Source organism: Rattus norvegicus, chromosome X, assembly GCF_021556685.1.
Source record: "Rattus norvegicus strain SHRSP/BbbUtx chromosome X, alternate assembly SHRSP_T2T, whole genome shotgun sequence".
In the NCBI taxonomy this organism is placed as follows: domain Eukaryota; kingdom Metazoa; phylum Chordata; class Mammalia; order Rodentia; family Muridae; genus Rattus; species Rattus norvegicus.
The window spans coordinates 51,325,363-51,341,268 of record NC_141554.1 but is presented as its reverse complement, the minus strand read 5'-3'; the positions used below and the strand labels follow the sequence as shown (position 1 = coordinate 51,341,268).

Below are 15,906 nucleotides of genomic sequence, written 5' to 3'. Positions count from 1 at the left end.
TACTGAGTTAAATTGTAAATTAAAAATGTTGATGGATATGAGATATCTTTATCAGTGTAAATTATTATGCCAATAATGTAAATTTGTCATTCATTAAAAATTCCAAATTCTAAGTTCTTTAGATAACATGAAACCTTTATTTTTGAATTTTTTGACATCAAAATAGCTTCTATCTATCTATCTATCTATCTATCTATCTATCTATCTATCTATCTACTATCTATCTCTATTTCTTTCCTCACTTTACAATCCAATATCAGCCCTTCATCTCCCAATAACATGTCATGCAAATCCTCCCCTCTTTTCACCTTCTCCTTCTCAAAGCAAACCCTACTCTGGTTGTCAAACCCCAATAACACTCACCCTACATGAAGTCATTAGGAGACTATAGGCATCCTCTCCCACTGAGGCCAGTCCATTTAGGGGTGTAGGATCCACAGGCAGCCAGGCAACAGGCGCAGGGACAGCCCCTGTTCTAGTTGTTGGGGATCTTGCATGAAGACCAAAGTTGTTCATTTGCTACATATGTTCAGAGGAGAGTCTAGGTCCAGCCCCTACTCATTCTTTGGTTGATGATTCAGTATCTCAGAGCCCCTATTGGTCCAGATAATTGACTCTGTTGGTCTTCATGTAGAGTCCTTGTCCTTTGGGTCCCTCAATCTTTTTCCTAACCCTTCCATAAGGCTCCTCAAGCCCCATCTAAAGTTTGGGTGTGACTCTCTACTTCTCTTTCCAGTGACTGCTAGGTGGATCCTCTCAAAGGACAGTTATGCTAGGTTCCTGTCTGCAAGGTTAACAGAGTATCATAGTGCCAGGGTTTGGTTCTTGCCCATGGGATGGGTCTCAGTTTGGGGCACTCATTGGTTGGCTATTTCCACAGCAGCATTTGCTGAAGGAGACAGAGGCAAGAGAATTATGAGTTTGAGGCCAGCTCAAGCTACATTTAAGGTCACTTTGAGAAAAAGATTATTTTAAAATTTAGTCTTTTAAATTGATACATTATATCTCATGATAAACTTTACATTTGTTTATGGCATTTTCATATTTAATATGACCATTTTTTTTCAATAAATATTTTCATTAACTTCATGATAAATCTATATTTCTGTTATGTTTAATATTCTTTTAAAAATTCAAATTTATCCATGTTCTCGACTACATAAGAATATAAAATTTTCCTTATTTATGTTCTACTTTTAATGCTTTTGTCAATCTTAAGTAGCAGAAATCCTATTTTCTGACATTTTCTTAAAATTTAAGGTTTACATTTTTAAAAATATTGTATTTTAAAAATTATTTTTATTTATTTACATTCCAAATGTTGTACCCTTCCTGCATCCCTCCTCCCAGAGTTCTTCACCCCATTCTCCTCCCCTTTGCCTTTGAGAGGATGTTCCCAACCACTCCTATCATCCCCCTTCGGGCATCAAGTTTCTAAAGGATTGGGTGAATCTTCTCCCACTGGGGCAATATAAGACAGTCTTCTGCTACATATATGCTGAGGGTAATGGATCAGGCCATGTATTCTGTATGGTTTGTGTAGTTTCTGGTAGGTTCCAGTGGTAGAGGTTAGTTGATACTGTTTGTCTTCCTATGGGTTGTCATCCCCTTTGGCTCCTTCAATCCTTCCCCTAACTCTTCCATGGGGTCCCCAACCTCGGTCCAGCGGTTGGTTGTAAGTATCTGAATCTGTGTTAGTCAGCTGCTGGTAAAGCTCTAAGAGGACAGCCATGCAGGTTCCTGTCTACAAGCGCAACATGCCATCAGTAATAGTGTCAGGGTTTGGTGCCTGCCCAAGAGATAGATCCCAAGTTAGGATAGTCACAGGATGGCTTTTCCTTCAGTTTTGCTTTACTTTTGTCCATACATTTCTTTTAGACAGGAAGGATTCTACATCAATTTTGAAGGCAGGTTGATGAACCCATACCTCTACTGTCTATCTATTGGAGGTGGACTCTTCAGGTTCCATCTATCTGCTGTTGGGGATTTCAGCCTAAGGTCATCTGTATTCAGTGCTGGGAGCCTATCACAATCCAGGTCTCTGGGATATTCTAGAGCTTCCCCTCCCCTCCCTCTGTGGCTGCATATTTCCATTTATTCTCCTGGCCCTGGAGACTTTGCTCCAGTTTTCCCTTATACCTGATCCTGTTCTCCTTTCATCTACCCTTCTCCTTCCTCTCCTACACAGGGTGCTCCCTCATTCTGCCTTCCATGATTATTTTGTTCCTCATTCTAAGTGGAATTGAAGCATCCTGAAGGGGGGCTTCTTTCTTTTTAAACTTCTTATGGTCTGTGGATTGTTTCTTGGGAAGTCTGTCATTTTTTTGGCTAATATCCACTTATCATTGCATATATACCATGTATGTCCTTTTGGTTCTGGGTTACCTCACTCAAGATGGTATTTTCTAGTTCCATGCATTTGTCCACAAAATTCATGATGTCCTTGTTTTTAATAGCTGGATAGTATTCCATTGTGTAAATTAACCACATTTTCTGTGTCTATTCTTCGGTTGAGGGTCATCTGGGTTGTTTCCACCTTTGGCTATTACAAATAAGGCTGCTATGAACGTAGTGGGGCATGTATCCTTTTGGTATGATGGAGCATATTTTGGGTATATATGCCCATTGGTGGTATAGCTGGGTTTTGAGGTAGAACTATTTCCATTTCTTTACTGAACTGCTGGATTGATTTCCAGAGTGATTATAACAGTTTGCAATACCACCAGCAATTGTGGCATGGTCTTCTTTTTCCACATCCTTGCCAGTGAGTGTTGACAATTAAATTTTTGAACTTACCTATCCTGATTGATTTAAGGTGGAATCTCAGGATTGTTTTGATTTTCACTTCTGTGATGAATAAGGATTTTGAAAAATTCTTCTTGGCCATTTGCTTTTCCTCTGTTAAGAAGTTTCTGTTTAGCTATGTACCCAATTATTTTAATTGGGTTATTTGGTTTTTGTTTGTTTGTTTGTTTTTTTGTTTTTTGTTTTTTGTTTTTTTTTGTTTTTTTTGGGGAATCTAACTTCTTGAATTTTTTATATATTTAGATATTAGTCCTTTATCAAATGTAGGGCTAGTGAAGATCTTTTGCCAATATGTAGCTTGCTGATATCCCCTATTAACATTATCCTTTACCTTATTGAAGCTTTTCAGTTTTATGAGGTACCATTTGTCAATTGTTGATCTTAGAGCCTGAGGCACTGGTGTTCTGTTCAGGAAGCTTTCCCTTGTACCAATCCATTTGAGGCTCTTTCCAATTTAATCTTCTAGGTTCAGTGTATCTGGTTTTACATTGAGATCCTTGATCCACTTGGGCATGAGCTTTGTGCTAGGAGTTAAATATAGATTTATTTTCATTCTTCTATATGTAGATCACCAGTTAGTCTAGCACCATTTGTTGAAGATGCTTTGGTTCACTGTGGTTTTTGGCTTCTTTGTCAAAGATCAATGACCATAGGTGTATAGATTTATTTCTGGGTCTTCAATTCTATTCCACTGATCTATCTGCCTATCTCTGTACCAATACCATACAGTTTTTATCACTATTGCTCTGTAATAGTGCTTTAGGTCAGGGATATTGATTCTCCAGAAATTCTTTCATTTTTGAGAATTGTTTTGGCTATTTTCTTTATGTTTGTTTTTCCATATGAAGTTGAGAGCTGATCTTTCTATTTCTGTGAGGAGTTTTGTTGTAATTTTGATGGCATAGCATTGAATCTGTAGATTACTTTTGGTAAGATGTTGATTTTACTATGTTAATCCTATTGATCCATTATACAATGATTTCTTTTAAAATTTCATGTTTCTTTCCCCTCAATTTCTTTTGCTCATTGAATGCTTTTACATGTTTATTAATTACTCTGAAAATGCTGAATTCCATACTGTATGTTGCATCTGTGGCCTTGCGGATAGTAATGCCTATTTTAATGTTGGTAAGAGTTGTTCTGACTTCCAACGCCTTTAGTATTTGTTCTTTCAGTTTCCTTAGAAAGGGCTGGATGAGAAATTTGTCTCAGTGACACTATCTTCAACTTTAATTGGAATTGGGCTTTCCAGATGATACAGGAATATGTCAAAGCAAATTTTGCATTTATGGATATATTCTAGATAACATTTTTCTTTGGCTTATACCATAAATTGTTGACAATTTAAGAATTTAAAAGCCATTTTGTATGCATTGTGTATGGTTTGATGTTGCAAAGCATTAATAAAATTTTCTTGTACATATTCCAACCCCTTGCTAATGCAGCCATTGATTTAATTGACCTAGTGAAATACATATATGCTGAATACATTTATAGGATCACAAACTGACTTACACTCATATACTACACACTTATGAGACTATATGGTTTTTTATTAAGGACTGAAATGTTTCAGAAGTACATTTAAAACAGAAAAGGAAAGAATAGGTAAAAAGGATCCCTTATGTATGTTTTTGTTTTTTTGCAGAACACTGTATTCCTGCATAACTCTAGAGTAGCACTCAATAATAAATTTGTCACTTATATATTTTCCTTGAATTATAGTCATGTTTTCCTTCTCCATTTTGGCATGAATTATACTTCAGTATAGAGAACATATTAACACCACTTTTCCTTTCTTATTCCAATATTACACATATTTTTGATTTTCATTGAGTCAATTCTTATTGCCTTCTTTTACATGCAATTCACTGTCACTAAAAATGTATAAAATGTGTAAGTATGTAAACTAATGTATCTTAGAAATATTTGAATGGAATTTTATATTTTGACTAAGAGTAAGAAACAGAAACAGACCTAAATATCTTAGTATTGTATTTTAGAAAATATACTAAATAATTTCCACATTCTGTTTGTTAATATTTTCTCAATGTTTACTTTTCTTTTAAAGTGTTGCGTGCACCATTGGATTTATCTAGCACTGAGTTTCTCTTTAAAATCCCATTATTTGAGCTTCAGCATAATAAGGAGGCCACAAGAATACAGGTATATAGATAAATTTACCAGATCTTGTAACTCAAAATTATTGGGTAATTTGGGTTTTCACTTATTTAATTGCTTGCTTGAAGTTTTTCCTATTAGTAATTTGTCATATTTATTCAGGATACTTGAAGCAACAACACTGGATTTTATAGAGAATACACACACACACACACACACACACACACACACACATATATATACATACAGATATATACATACATACATACACACTTACATACATATAATACATACAAACAAATATAGTTCTCTGGAGGAGACTTTGTTGTAGAATACTATGGGGCATATCACTGACATCACCTATGCCAGGAAGTAGGAGGTTCTAAATGCAAAAGACCTCTAGCACAGGCTACTACATATACTCTTTTCAATATCTGAACAAACACTATAGCATGGATGCCACTTGAGGATTGAATTACCTACGAGTCATATCAGTCACAGTAAATGTGGGAATTGACAGACTAAATTAAAATTGCAAGACATCAGTGGTATGCCTCCCCTCATCCCTATCACATGTGGAGTTATTGCAGGTGGAAAGTAGCTCTTGTACAACTGTCCATTGCAGCACGGCCTCCATCAAAGCCTACCCTTGGCTAAAGGATTAATCATTTGTTCTTGTCAAAGGACAAAGTGCTCTCAAAGGGAAATAATTTTTTAAACACATCATTAGCAAATTACTTCAAATGTTCATAAAATTTTTTCATTTAACATTTATTTATTTTATTGGGTATTTTTTACTTACATTTCAAATGTTATACCCTTTCTGGGTTTCCCAGCCATAAGCCCCATATCATAACCCCTTCCACTTCTTCTATAAGTGTGCTCTCTTTCATGAACCACAATGCTTTCCCACCCCCCCCGACATGCCCCTACACTAGGGGGTCCAGCCTTGGCAGGAACAAGGGCTTCGCCTCACATTGGTGCCCAACAAGGCCATTCTCTGCTACATATGCAACTGGAGCCATGGGTCTGTCCATGTGTAGTCTTTGGGTAGTGGTTTAGTCCCTGGGAGCTCTGATTGATTGGTATTGTTGTTCATATGGGGTTGCAAGCCCCATTCAGCTCTCCTTCAATCCTTTCTCTAATTCCTCCAATAGGGACCCCATTCTCAGTTCAGTGGTTTGCTGCTAGCATTCACCTCTGTATTTGACATACTCTGGCTGTGCCTCTCAGGAGACATCTACATCCAGCTCATATCAGCATGCACTTCTTGGCTTCATCAAGAAGATATATATATATATATATATATATATATATATATATATATATATCCAGGTGGGATAGGCTCTGAATGGCCATTCTTTCAGTCTCTGCTACAAAGTTTGTCTTCATATCCCCTCTTATGAATATTTTTGTTCCCCTTTTTAAGAAGGACTGAAGCATCTACACATTGGTTGTCCTCCTTGAGCTTCATGTGGTCTGTGGATTGTATCTTGGGTAGTTTGAGATTTTGGGCTAATATCCACTTATGAGTGAGTTACTATGTGTGTTTTTCGGTGATTGGGTTATCTCACTGAGGATGATTTTCTAGTTCCATCCATTTGCCAATGAATCTCATGAAGTTATTGTTTTTGATAGCTGAGTAGTATTCCATTGTGTAGATGTACCACATTTTCTGTATCCATTCCTCTGTTGAAGGGCATCTGGGTTCTTTCCAGCTTCTGGCTACTGTAAATAAGGCTGCTATAAACATAGTGGAGCATATGTCTATGTTAAATGCTGGAGCATCTTTTGAGTATATGCCCAGGAGTGGGGTCCTCAAGTGGTGCAATGTCCAATTTTCTGAGGACTCTCCAGACTGATTGCCAGAGTGGTTGTGCCAGTTTGCAATCCCACCAACAATGGAGAAGGAGTGTTCTTCTTTCTCCACATCCTCGCCAGCATCTGTTGTCACCTGTGTTTTTGATGTTATCCATTCTGACTGGTGTCAGGTCGAATCTCAGGGTTATTTTGATTTGCATTTCCCTGATCACTAAGGATTCTGAACATTTCTTTAGATACCACTCAGCCATTTGATATTTCTCAGCTGAGAATGTTTTGTTAGCTCTGTACCCCATTTTTAATAGGGTTATTTGGTTCTTTGGAGTCTAACTTCTTGAGTTCTTTGTATATTTTGGATATTAGCTCTCTATCTGATGTAGGATTGCTAAAGATCTTTTCCAAATCTGCTGGTTGCCATTTTGTCCTAATGACAATGTCCTTTGCATTACAGAAGCTTTGCAGTTTTATGAGGCCCTGTTTGTTAATTCTTGATCTTAGAGCATAAGCCATTGGTGTTTTGTTCAAGAAATTTTCTCCAGTGTCCATGTGTATGAGGCTCTTCTCCACTTTTTCTTCTATTAGTTTGAGTGTATCTTGATTTATGTGGAGGTCCTTGATCCATTTGAACTTAAGCTTAGTGTGGGGTGATGATAATGGATCGATTTGCATTCTTTTACATGGCCAGAATCATTTGTTGAAAACACTATCTTTTTCCCATTGGATGGTTTTGGCTCCTCAAGTGACCATATGTGTGTGGGTTCATTTCTGGGTTTTCAATTCTATTCCACTGATCTACCTGCCTATCTCTGTACCGATAGTATATAGTTTTTATCACTATTGTTCTATAATACTGCTTGAGTTCAGGGATGGTGATTCCCCTAGAAGTTCTTTTATTGTTGAGTATAGTTTTCACTATCCTCATTTTTTTGTTATTCCAAATGAATTTGCAAATTGATTTTTCTATCTCTATAAAGAATGGAGTAGGAATTTTGATGGGGATTGCATTGAATCTGTAGATTGCTTTTGGCAAAATAGCCATTTTTACTATATTAATCCTGCCAATCCAAGAGTATTGGAGCTATCACCATCTTCTGAGACCTTCAGTTTCTTTTTTCAGTGGCTTGAAGTTCTTGTCATACAGATCTTTCACTTGCTTGGTTAGAGTCACACTGAGGTATTTTATGTTATTTGGGACTATTGTGAAGGGTGTCCTTTTCCTTATTTCTTTCTCAGCCTGTTTATCCTTTAAGTAGAAGAAGGCTACTGATTTGTTTGAGTTAATATTATACCCAGCCACTTTGCTGAAGTTATTTATCAGGCTTAGTGCTTCTCCGGTGGAACTTTTGGGATAACTTAAGTATACTCTAATATCATCTGCATCATTTAATATTTATATATCTTTCACAGGTTTCCAAAGTAAACTTGAACCCACAGTCTTACATTACCCAAACTCATATATTTTAGTTGTTTTTGCTTAATTATATATGGAAGGTGAATGTTTGTGTTTCTTGCACTGTCTAATGCTATACAGATTTTACAAAATGTCACTGAACATGAATTATGAAGTCTGGCTCAGCCCAAGATGAAACTACACTGCATGTCCCTGGACAGGCAGTGTGTGAAGGTGCTGTTAACCCCCAACACACAGCCTAGATGGAAAGTCTCCAGTCTGCAGGCTGTTGTTCTAGGCATCTTGGCAGGCATACATGTTGACATATATGAACATTTTTTTAACAAAAGTTTCACAATAAGCTGGCCTTCCTCTTTGCTTTCCCCAAATTTTAACTGAGCCTGTTGCTTGGAGGCCTGGCCAGGAACAGACATCTCCCAAAGACCTAAGGCTTTTTTGGGCACCTAGAAGCATCAGGGTAGGCATTCAGTGTAGAGGCGGGTCGGGAAAAGTACTGTTTTGCTGCTTCAGTTAGGCACGTCTTTTGAATCTGCATTAATATTTTTATAGAAATTTGTACACTGAGTTTACTTGTAAAGAATGATAGCACATAAAGGCGATTTAAAAAATAAAGCAAGTAAAAACCTCACTGAAAAGACACACACATATAGGTTTGAAGGGTGTATATTAATGACTGGTTTCCTTATTTGTTTGTTTTTCTGTTTTTGTTTTGTTTTGTTTTGTCCTTCTGGAGTTTTTTATTATTATCTTTTTGGTTTGTATGTCTGACTTGTGTAGAGAATATGTGAGATAATTCTCTGTTTTAGTAAAAAATTAGGTTTTGTAGTAGTATAAGAAAATACTGAGCCTAGCTCAATTCTGTGTCACTACCTGCTGTTAAGATACAAAGCCTGAATCCTCTGAAGATACAGCCAGCCCAGAATCTCTCAAAGGGTCAGATATCAGATGTATTTGGCACTAGGGTACCTAGCAAACAGCAAGGTCTTACCAGCCAGAGAAATAGGACAATACTTAACTTTTTACCTGTGATAGTAAAAGAAGGTGATTTCCTTTTTCCTCCCCATGAAGGACTAATTCTTACCATTCCCCATTAATCAGGGAGCTAGGGCTTAGGAACTAGCCATGAAAACCTACCTGTCTCCTGCTCTTTCCCCACTCCTCAGCCTCATGAAGGTGTTACCTAAGAATGTCTTCCCCACACCTCTTGATACCCTTGTCAGTGCTTAGACTTGCTCAGATCCAACAGGAGGATGTAACTGTGATATAAAATATCTTGGTTGTACCTGTTTGTTCCTTACTTTTTTTGGATTTTTTTTTAACATTTCAAATGTTATTCCCTTTCCTGGTTACCAGGTGGTAAGCCCCCCCTCCCCTCCCCCTCCCCTTCTTCTATAAAGGTGTTCCTCTCCACATCCCCGTTCCCCCCAACCCCTGACATTCCCCTGCACTGGGGTCCAACCTTGGCAAGACCAAGGGCTTCCCCTTCCACTGGTGCCCCAGCAAGGCAATTCTCTGCTACATATGCAGTTGGAGCCCTGGGTCAGTACATGTATAGTCTTTTGGTAATAGTTTAGTGCCTGGAAGCTCTGGTTGGTTGGCATTGTTGTTCTTATGGGGTTTACTTTTAAATAGGGAAATAAACTTGAAAGTTATTTGTCATTATAAAAATAAAGGAAAATTAAAAAATAAAGGAAAATTAAAATATTTTGTGTCCCTGCCTTCCCCAAATATTGAAATTAAAATGGATATTTTTGACTCACAGCATAAAAAATTCAGTAATCTTTAAAAATAAATTCCATGTGTATACAAATCTTATTTGTGGAACTGAAAAGGCAAATTCAGTTGATTGAAATATATTCTAAATTTGAAAAATGCCCTTTTGAAGTGGGAAATTATTTTATAATCTTGAACTTTCATTTAATTGCTGTGATATATGTGACTAGTAGACACAGATTCTGAATCACCAGTTATGATTATGATTAAGGTATTGGCAGGATCCTTGATTCTTTCTGAAAATTTAGAGGAACGTTTCTAGCATTGCCTTCTTAAGCATTTGGATCACAGTCATGATTCTTTTCTATGTGTCTAGTGTGGAAATATCATAGCAGTGACATTGACACATGAAAAGCATAGTGATACATTGCTGGGTCTCTTTTCTTTTATCCTATTTCTTAGACTATAATTTGGAAGTGATGTGATAAACTTCAAAGAATTAGAGAATGTAAAGAACATATTTACATATATAGTCTAGGTTTTCTGTAAGAAAGGACTCTTAAATATATTAATAATTTATAACAAAAGAATAGGAAATTTATATTAGTTCATACTGACATACTGAAAAAAAAAATAAAGAAAGACCATTATGTTGGCCCTTTGGCATGTTAATAGCATTATAATCAAATTCTCAGATCTTGTTGCTAAGAAATAAATTTTATAATGCAATTGTTAATATTTAAAAAAATTCTTCTTTTGTACACACATATATGAACAGGATCTTGTCTTACATAATATTTCAAAAAAAACTGTTCTTTGGTCTTTGGATATTGGCAGAATTGACAAATATTTCAAAAGTGGCATATTCAAATTTACTGCACTGATTGGAAGTCTGAAACCAAATGAAAAGTATACTATTTCCATACATTTCTGTCCAAGTAAGTATTTTTCTATTTTTAACACATTTTTAAACTATTTATGTATATTAGTATTTTGCTGCATATACCCTGTGTCTCCCTTGGTCAGCTGAGGCCAGATGTAGGTGGTGGAACTACTGGAACTGGTTGTGAGCTACCATGTAGTGGCTGAGCATTGAACTTGGGTCCTAACTGCTGAATCATCTTTCCAGTGGCCCTGACAGCCTTTCTTAATCTTTAAAGCTGAGAGAATTTCACTCACCACACCCTTTTTCCAGTAGTCCCTTAAGATTCATCAGACAGTTTGTGATGTCATCTTCATATCCTAATGTATTAGCAACTTTTGTTAAAGCACTGGAAACAACTGAAAGAAAAAAAGTTAAGTCGTACTAGTTCCATGTATTCTTTATTGTCCCTCATGTAGTAAATGTCTCTTCCTCACTGTATATTGCCCCCCCCACACACATGTAGTAGACATTAAAAGATTTACTCCAGTTCTAGACAAGGTACACTTTAAGAAATGTTCTTTTCAAAATAATGCTTCATTTAATTTTACTTTTTCCTCAGACTGCATTATTTTTGGTAATCTAGTCTACCCCACAGAGCTGTAATATCATAGTATCTTTTAATACTAATGCTTACGGTACACACATGTTTGTATGTAAACTAATCTACACTACTTTTTTCCATAGAAGAGGCCATAACATACCTAGCTGATATTGCAATACGTTTAAATGATAATTTATTTGACTATAGAGTATTACATCTGATTGGAGAGATACAATTACCAAAGATATCTTTTGATCCATCATTTATATGTTTTACTCCTGTACCTTTGGATGTCACAACTGGGGTAGATATCAGAATTTTGCCACAAAACTATTTCAGGTAAATCCCTAATACAATTTTTCTATCTTTATGTGCAATTTTGTTTGTATCCCTGTTATGTGGTAATTATACGTCATGTTGGACTTCTTGCTATAGTTGTGAAGCACTATTAAAATACTTCCATATACGGTGACATTTTAAAAATATAAAATAGCCTTTCTAGTTATTTATTTTCTTGATGTTTTTAAAAATATCTGTCACTGTGGAATTAGAAATAAGCTTAAAATTTCAGTATAAAAAATAACACAAACTTTTTGCCTTAAAACATTTTTTGCTATTCCAAGCAATATTAATTTATTGTCTTGGAGTTTATATAGATTAGTCTATGTTGCTGCATCTTTTATTCAGTATCTGCTCAGGAAAACATGTATTTGCTCCCTCTTCAAATTCTTCTGTGTCTTATTTCTCCTCCAATATGTTACGTTTAATCAGAATTAATTTCCATTTAATTATAAAACTAAGTCAATAGTTATTAATTGGGGCCACTTTTAGCTCTTAGCATTCATCTTCAGATCCTAGATATGTGGTCATATTTGTACCATGTATTCCAAAATGTATCAGCTATAAATTTTTTCCTATTACTTCATACAGTACATCCTAACCATAGCCTCCCTTCCTGTACTCTTGACAGTTTCCCCCAAGCCTTCTACTCTTTCCATTTCCCTGTTTCCTCCTCTCCCCCAACCCTCGACCAACTGTACCTCTATCTTCCTTGAGAAAAGAGCAGGCTTCTCAGTAACATCAATGGACATCAAGTGTGTAAGAGGCAACCCAGAAGGAAAAGTGTCCCCGGAACAGGCCAAGGAGTCAGAGGAAATCCCCTCCTTCCAATTCCGCAGCCTCACAGTTAGGAGTCTTAGTTAGGATTTCATTGCTATGAAGAAAAACCGTAATCAAGGCAACTCTATAAACAAAAACATTTAGTTGAGACTGACTTATAGTTCCACAGGTGCAGTCCATTATCATTATGGCAGAAGGCAGTCATTAGTGGTGCTTGAGATGCTGAGTATTTTACATCTTGATCCAAAGGCAGCCAGGAGGAGAATATTCCAGAGGCAACCAGGAAGACAGTCTTTGCTGGGCCTTTGTGAGACTTCCTCTGTCAATTTAATCAATCTGACTCTATTTACCTTAGCCTCAGCCAGACTCCCCAGACAAGGGTAAGAAGCAGCAACATTCTTCACCAAAACTTAAGAGCGGTCTCCAGGCAACATACTAAAATCCCTGTCCTCTGAAAGTTCTTTATCTAGGTCCCTAGAATTCAAATCACACTCAGCCCTAGCGTCTTTCATATTCTTAGTTCCATTAAACCCCACTTGCAGCATTATACTGCTTTCCAAATCCAAAGTCCCAAAAATCCACATTACTTCAAAGAAAAGCATGGTCAAGCCTATCACAGCAATACCCGAGTCCCTGCTACTAATTTTTGTCTTAATTAGGATTTCCATAAAAAGGCTACTGTTATAAAGGAAAACTGGCTTACATTTCAGAGGTTCTCTCCACTATCATCATGGTGGGAAGCATGACAGCATGCAAGCAGACATGGTGCTGGAAGATCCAAGAGTTCTATATCTGATCTTCAGGCAGGAGGAAACAGTCTTCTGGAGGCAGCCAGGAGTAGAATTTCTTGCACACTGTGTGGAACATGAGCACTGAAATTTCAAAGCCCACCCGCACAGTAACACTTCCTCCAACAAGTCCACATCTACTACAACAAGACCACACCACTTTCCATGGGCCAACCATAACAAGAGTTGAGCAAAAATACCACTCTAGACAAATACAACACACATGCAGAGGACATAAATCAAATCCATACAGGTTCTATGGTTGCCTTTTGGTCTCTGTGAGCCTCTATGTGCCCTGCTTAATTGATTATGTGGGCTGTGTTTTCCTGGCGTTCTTGACCTCTCTGCCATCTACAATCTGTCCTCACTTTCTGTGGGTTCTCCAGACTCTGCCTAATGTTTGGCTGTGTATCTGCTCACATCAGTTGCTTGAAGAAGCCTCTCTGGTGGCATTTGGGCTAGTTACCAGTCTTCTCTTTTGGTAGCCATGGTCTATGGCTTTAGCATTCAGGCATTACAGGTGGTTGTGAGCCACTTAAAATTCCTGAGAAATAAGCTGTGGTCCTCTACAAGAACATCAAGTCTCTTAAGTGCTGAACTATTTTTATAGCCCCCTTCATTTTTTATTGGCTATTTTAATTGCTTACATTTCAAATGTTCTCCCCTTTCCTGGTTTCCCCTCTGCAAACCCCCTGTCCTATCCCCTCTCTCTCTGCTTCTGTGAGGGTGCTCCCCTACCCACCCACCCACTCCCACCTCACCACCCTGGCATTCCCCTACTTCTATACCTGTTGTTTGATGCCTTCAGTGTTGCTTGGGAGAGTGCAAAATTTGAAGATAGAGGAAAATATGCATCATGGTTTTCAATGTATAACATTATAGAGGCTAATGTTCTAGTAGTGCATCTTTATTTTGTCCTCATTGTGGGTCTTGACTGTCTCAAGAAAATAGCCTAGAAACACAATTTCCCTTTCATATTATAAGCTATGTTTAACACTATCCATTGCATTGTTTTTAAGTATAATAAAACCTAGGAACTGTACAATTTTCTTGTGACAAGTGAAGGCATACATATCTTGGTATTTATTTAAACATGAGTATCATGGTTATGAATGAACTTCAGTTAGTATGACAGCGATGTCTGGAATATTAGAAACAATACTTTAAACTCTTTTTTTAAGTTTAAGGGGAATGTCTAGCTGGATTATCCTACAAAAAATGATATGCAAACACTGTTAATGCAATATCTAAATAGAAAAAGTCAGTATGATATTTAATTTCTATATTCGATTAGGACATTATAAAGGATGATGCCACAGGGCTTACATTAAGTGGTATTAAATTTCCGAATACCTCAGTTCTTGAAGATTGAACATACATACCCTTGCAATTCACCATTTCGTGGAGATTCTATTTTATAAGGAGACATTAACCTCAATTTATAGATAATGTTAATTTGAATTTATTTTGCTACAAATATTCTTATTAGTAAACGGTCTTACTGTAAGAATTAATCTTCAAACTTTGAATTCTTTAATTAATATATGGTGATATCAATATAAAAACTACTTGAAATAAAAATATGAGATGCTAACCCTCAAAAGTGTTGAAGAGATGATGAAACTCAATTTCTTTATTCATGTGTAGTGAAATTAGCATAAATGACACATTCAGTGACAGTCAATTAAAACTAAATTGCTTTCTAATAGACTTTTGAATTAGTTTTCCATATTTTATTTGGTATATATACATATAATTAATTCAGGTAAAATAGTCTTTCCTCTTTTCATTTATTAGCAGAGTGAGGTTCACACTGATTAAATGATACACGAATAAGATTCCCATTTAATTACACTTATTTGCTGTATGTTTACATTGTACAATAAAATGAAGCTAATATTTTAAAATTTAATATAAACAGAATTATGATTAACAAATCAATTTTAAGATAATACTATACATACTTTTGCTTGGTTAAATACATTTTATATAGTAAATAAATATTTAGCATAATAAACGTTAAAAGTGCTGATTAAAATTTATTTGTGATATTTGTCTAGACGAATATTATTATTTGTGTATTAGTATCCAAATATTTAAGATCATTCATGTATATGATCTATCAGTATTATTTCCTGCATATGCACTAAATTTATAAATGTTAGCTGGTCATTATGGACAAATTCTCATTAGGATATATTGTAGGAAATTAAGTTTATGTGATGTTTATTTTTAAAAAGTATCATATTTATTCTGATATATTATCTCTCTTAATCCTTATAGAACAAAGGTGACAGACAGAAAGAAGATATACATTTAAATATTAAAATGCTAGTGCATATAGTTGGTTTTTGAGAAAATAAATGCACATTCAACTCATATTAATTGTTGGTATTTTAAGCAAAATAATAATAATATATATTTTTATATTTTGAACAGTAATTCAACTCTTCAGTTCAATATTCCCACCGCAAAGCTTCTTGATGATGATGAAATTCACCCGCTTACTGTGACATTTCCAAGTGGCAGAGTCATCAAAGGCTCTAGTACTGGAATTAATGATGAGATACCATGTCATCTTAGTTTCAGTTCATCTAAGCCTGTTTCATTTTTTGCCAATCTTCTCTTTTGTGATGACAGAAATAACTGGTAAGATATTTTA

At 36.0% G+C, this 15,906-nt stretch overlaps 1 protein-coding gene across 1 annotated transcript in view; it reads left to right on the top strand.

The window, feature by feature from the left end:
- Positions 1-15,906, top strand: part of Cfap47 (cilia and flagella associated protein 47) — a 344,640-nt gene that overhangs the window by 95,711 nt on the left and 233,023 nt on the right. Inside the window, exons 23-26 of the mRNA XM_087600976.1 lie at positions 4,877-4,971; positions 10,650-10,809; positions 11,481-11,676; positions 15,684-15,893. Coding sequence (XP_087457102.1) covers positions 4,877-4,971; positions 10,650-10,809; positions 11,481-11,676; positions 15,684-15,893 — 661 coding nt within the window. The remainder of the gene's footprint in view (positions 1-4,876; positions 4,972-10,649; positions 10,810-11,480; positions 11,677-15,683; positions 15,894-15,906) is intronic.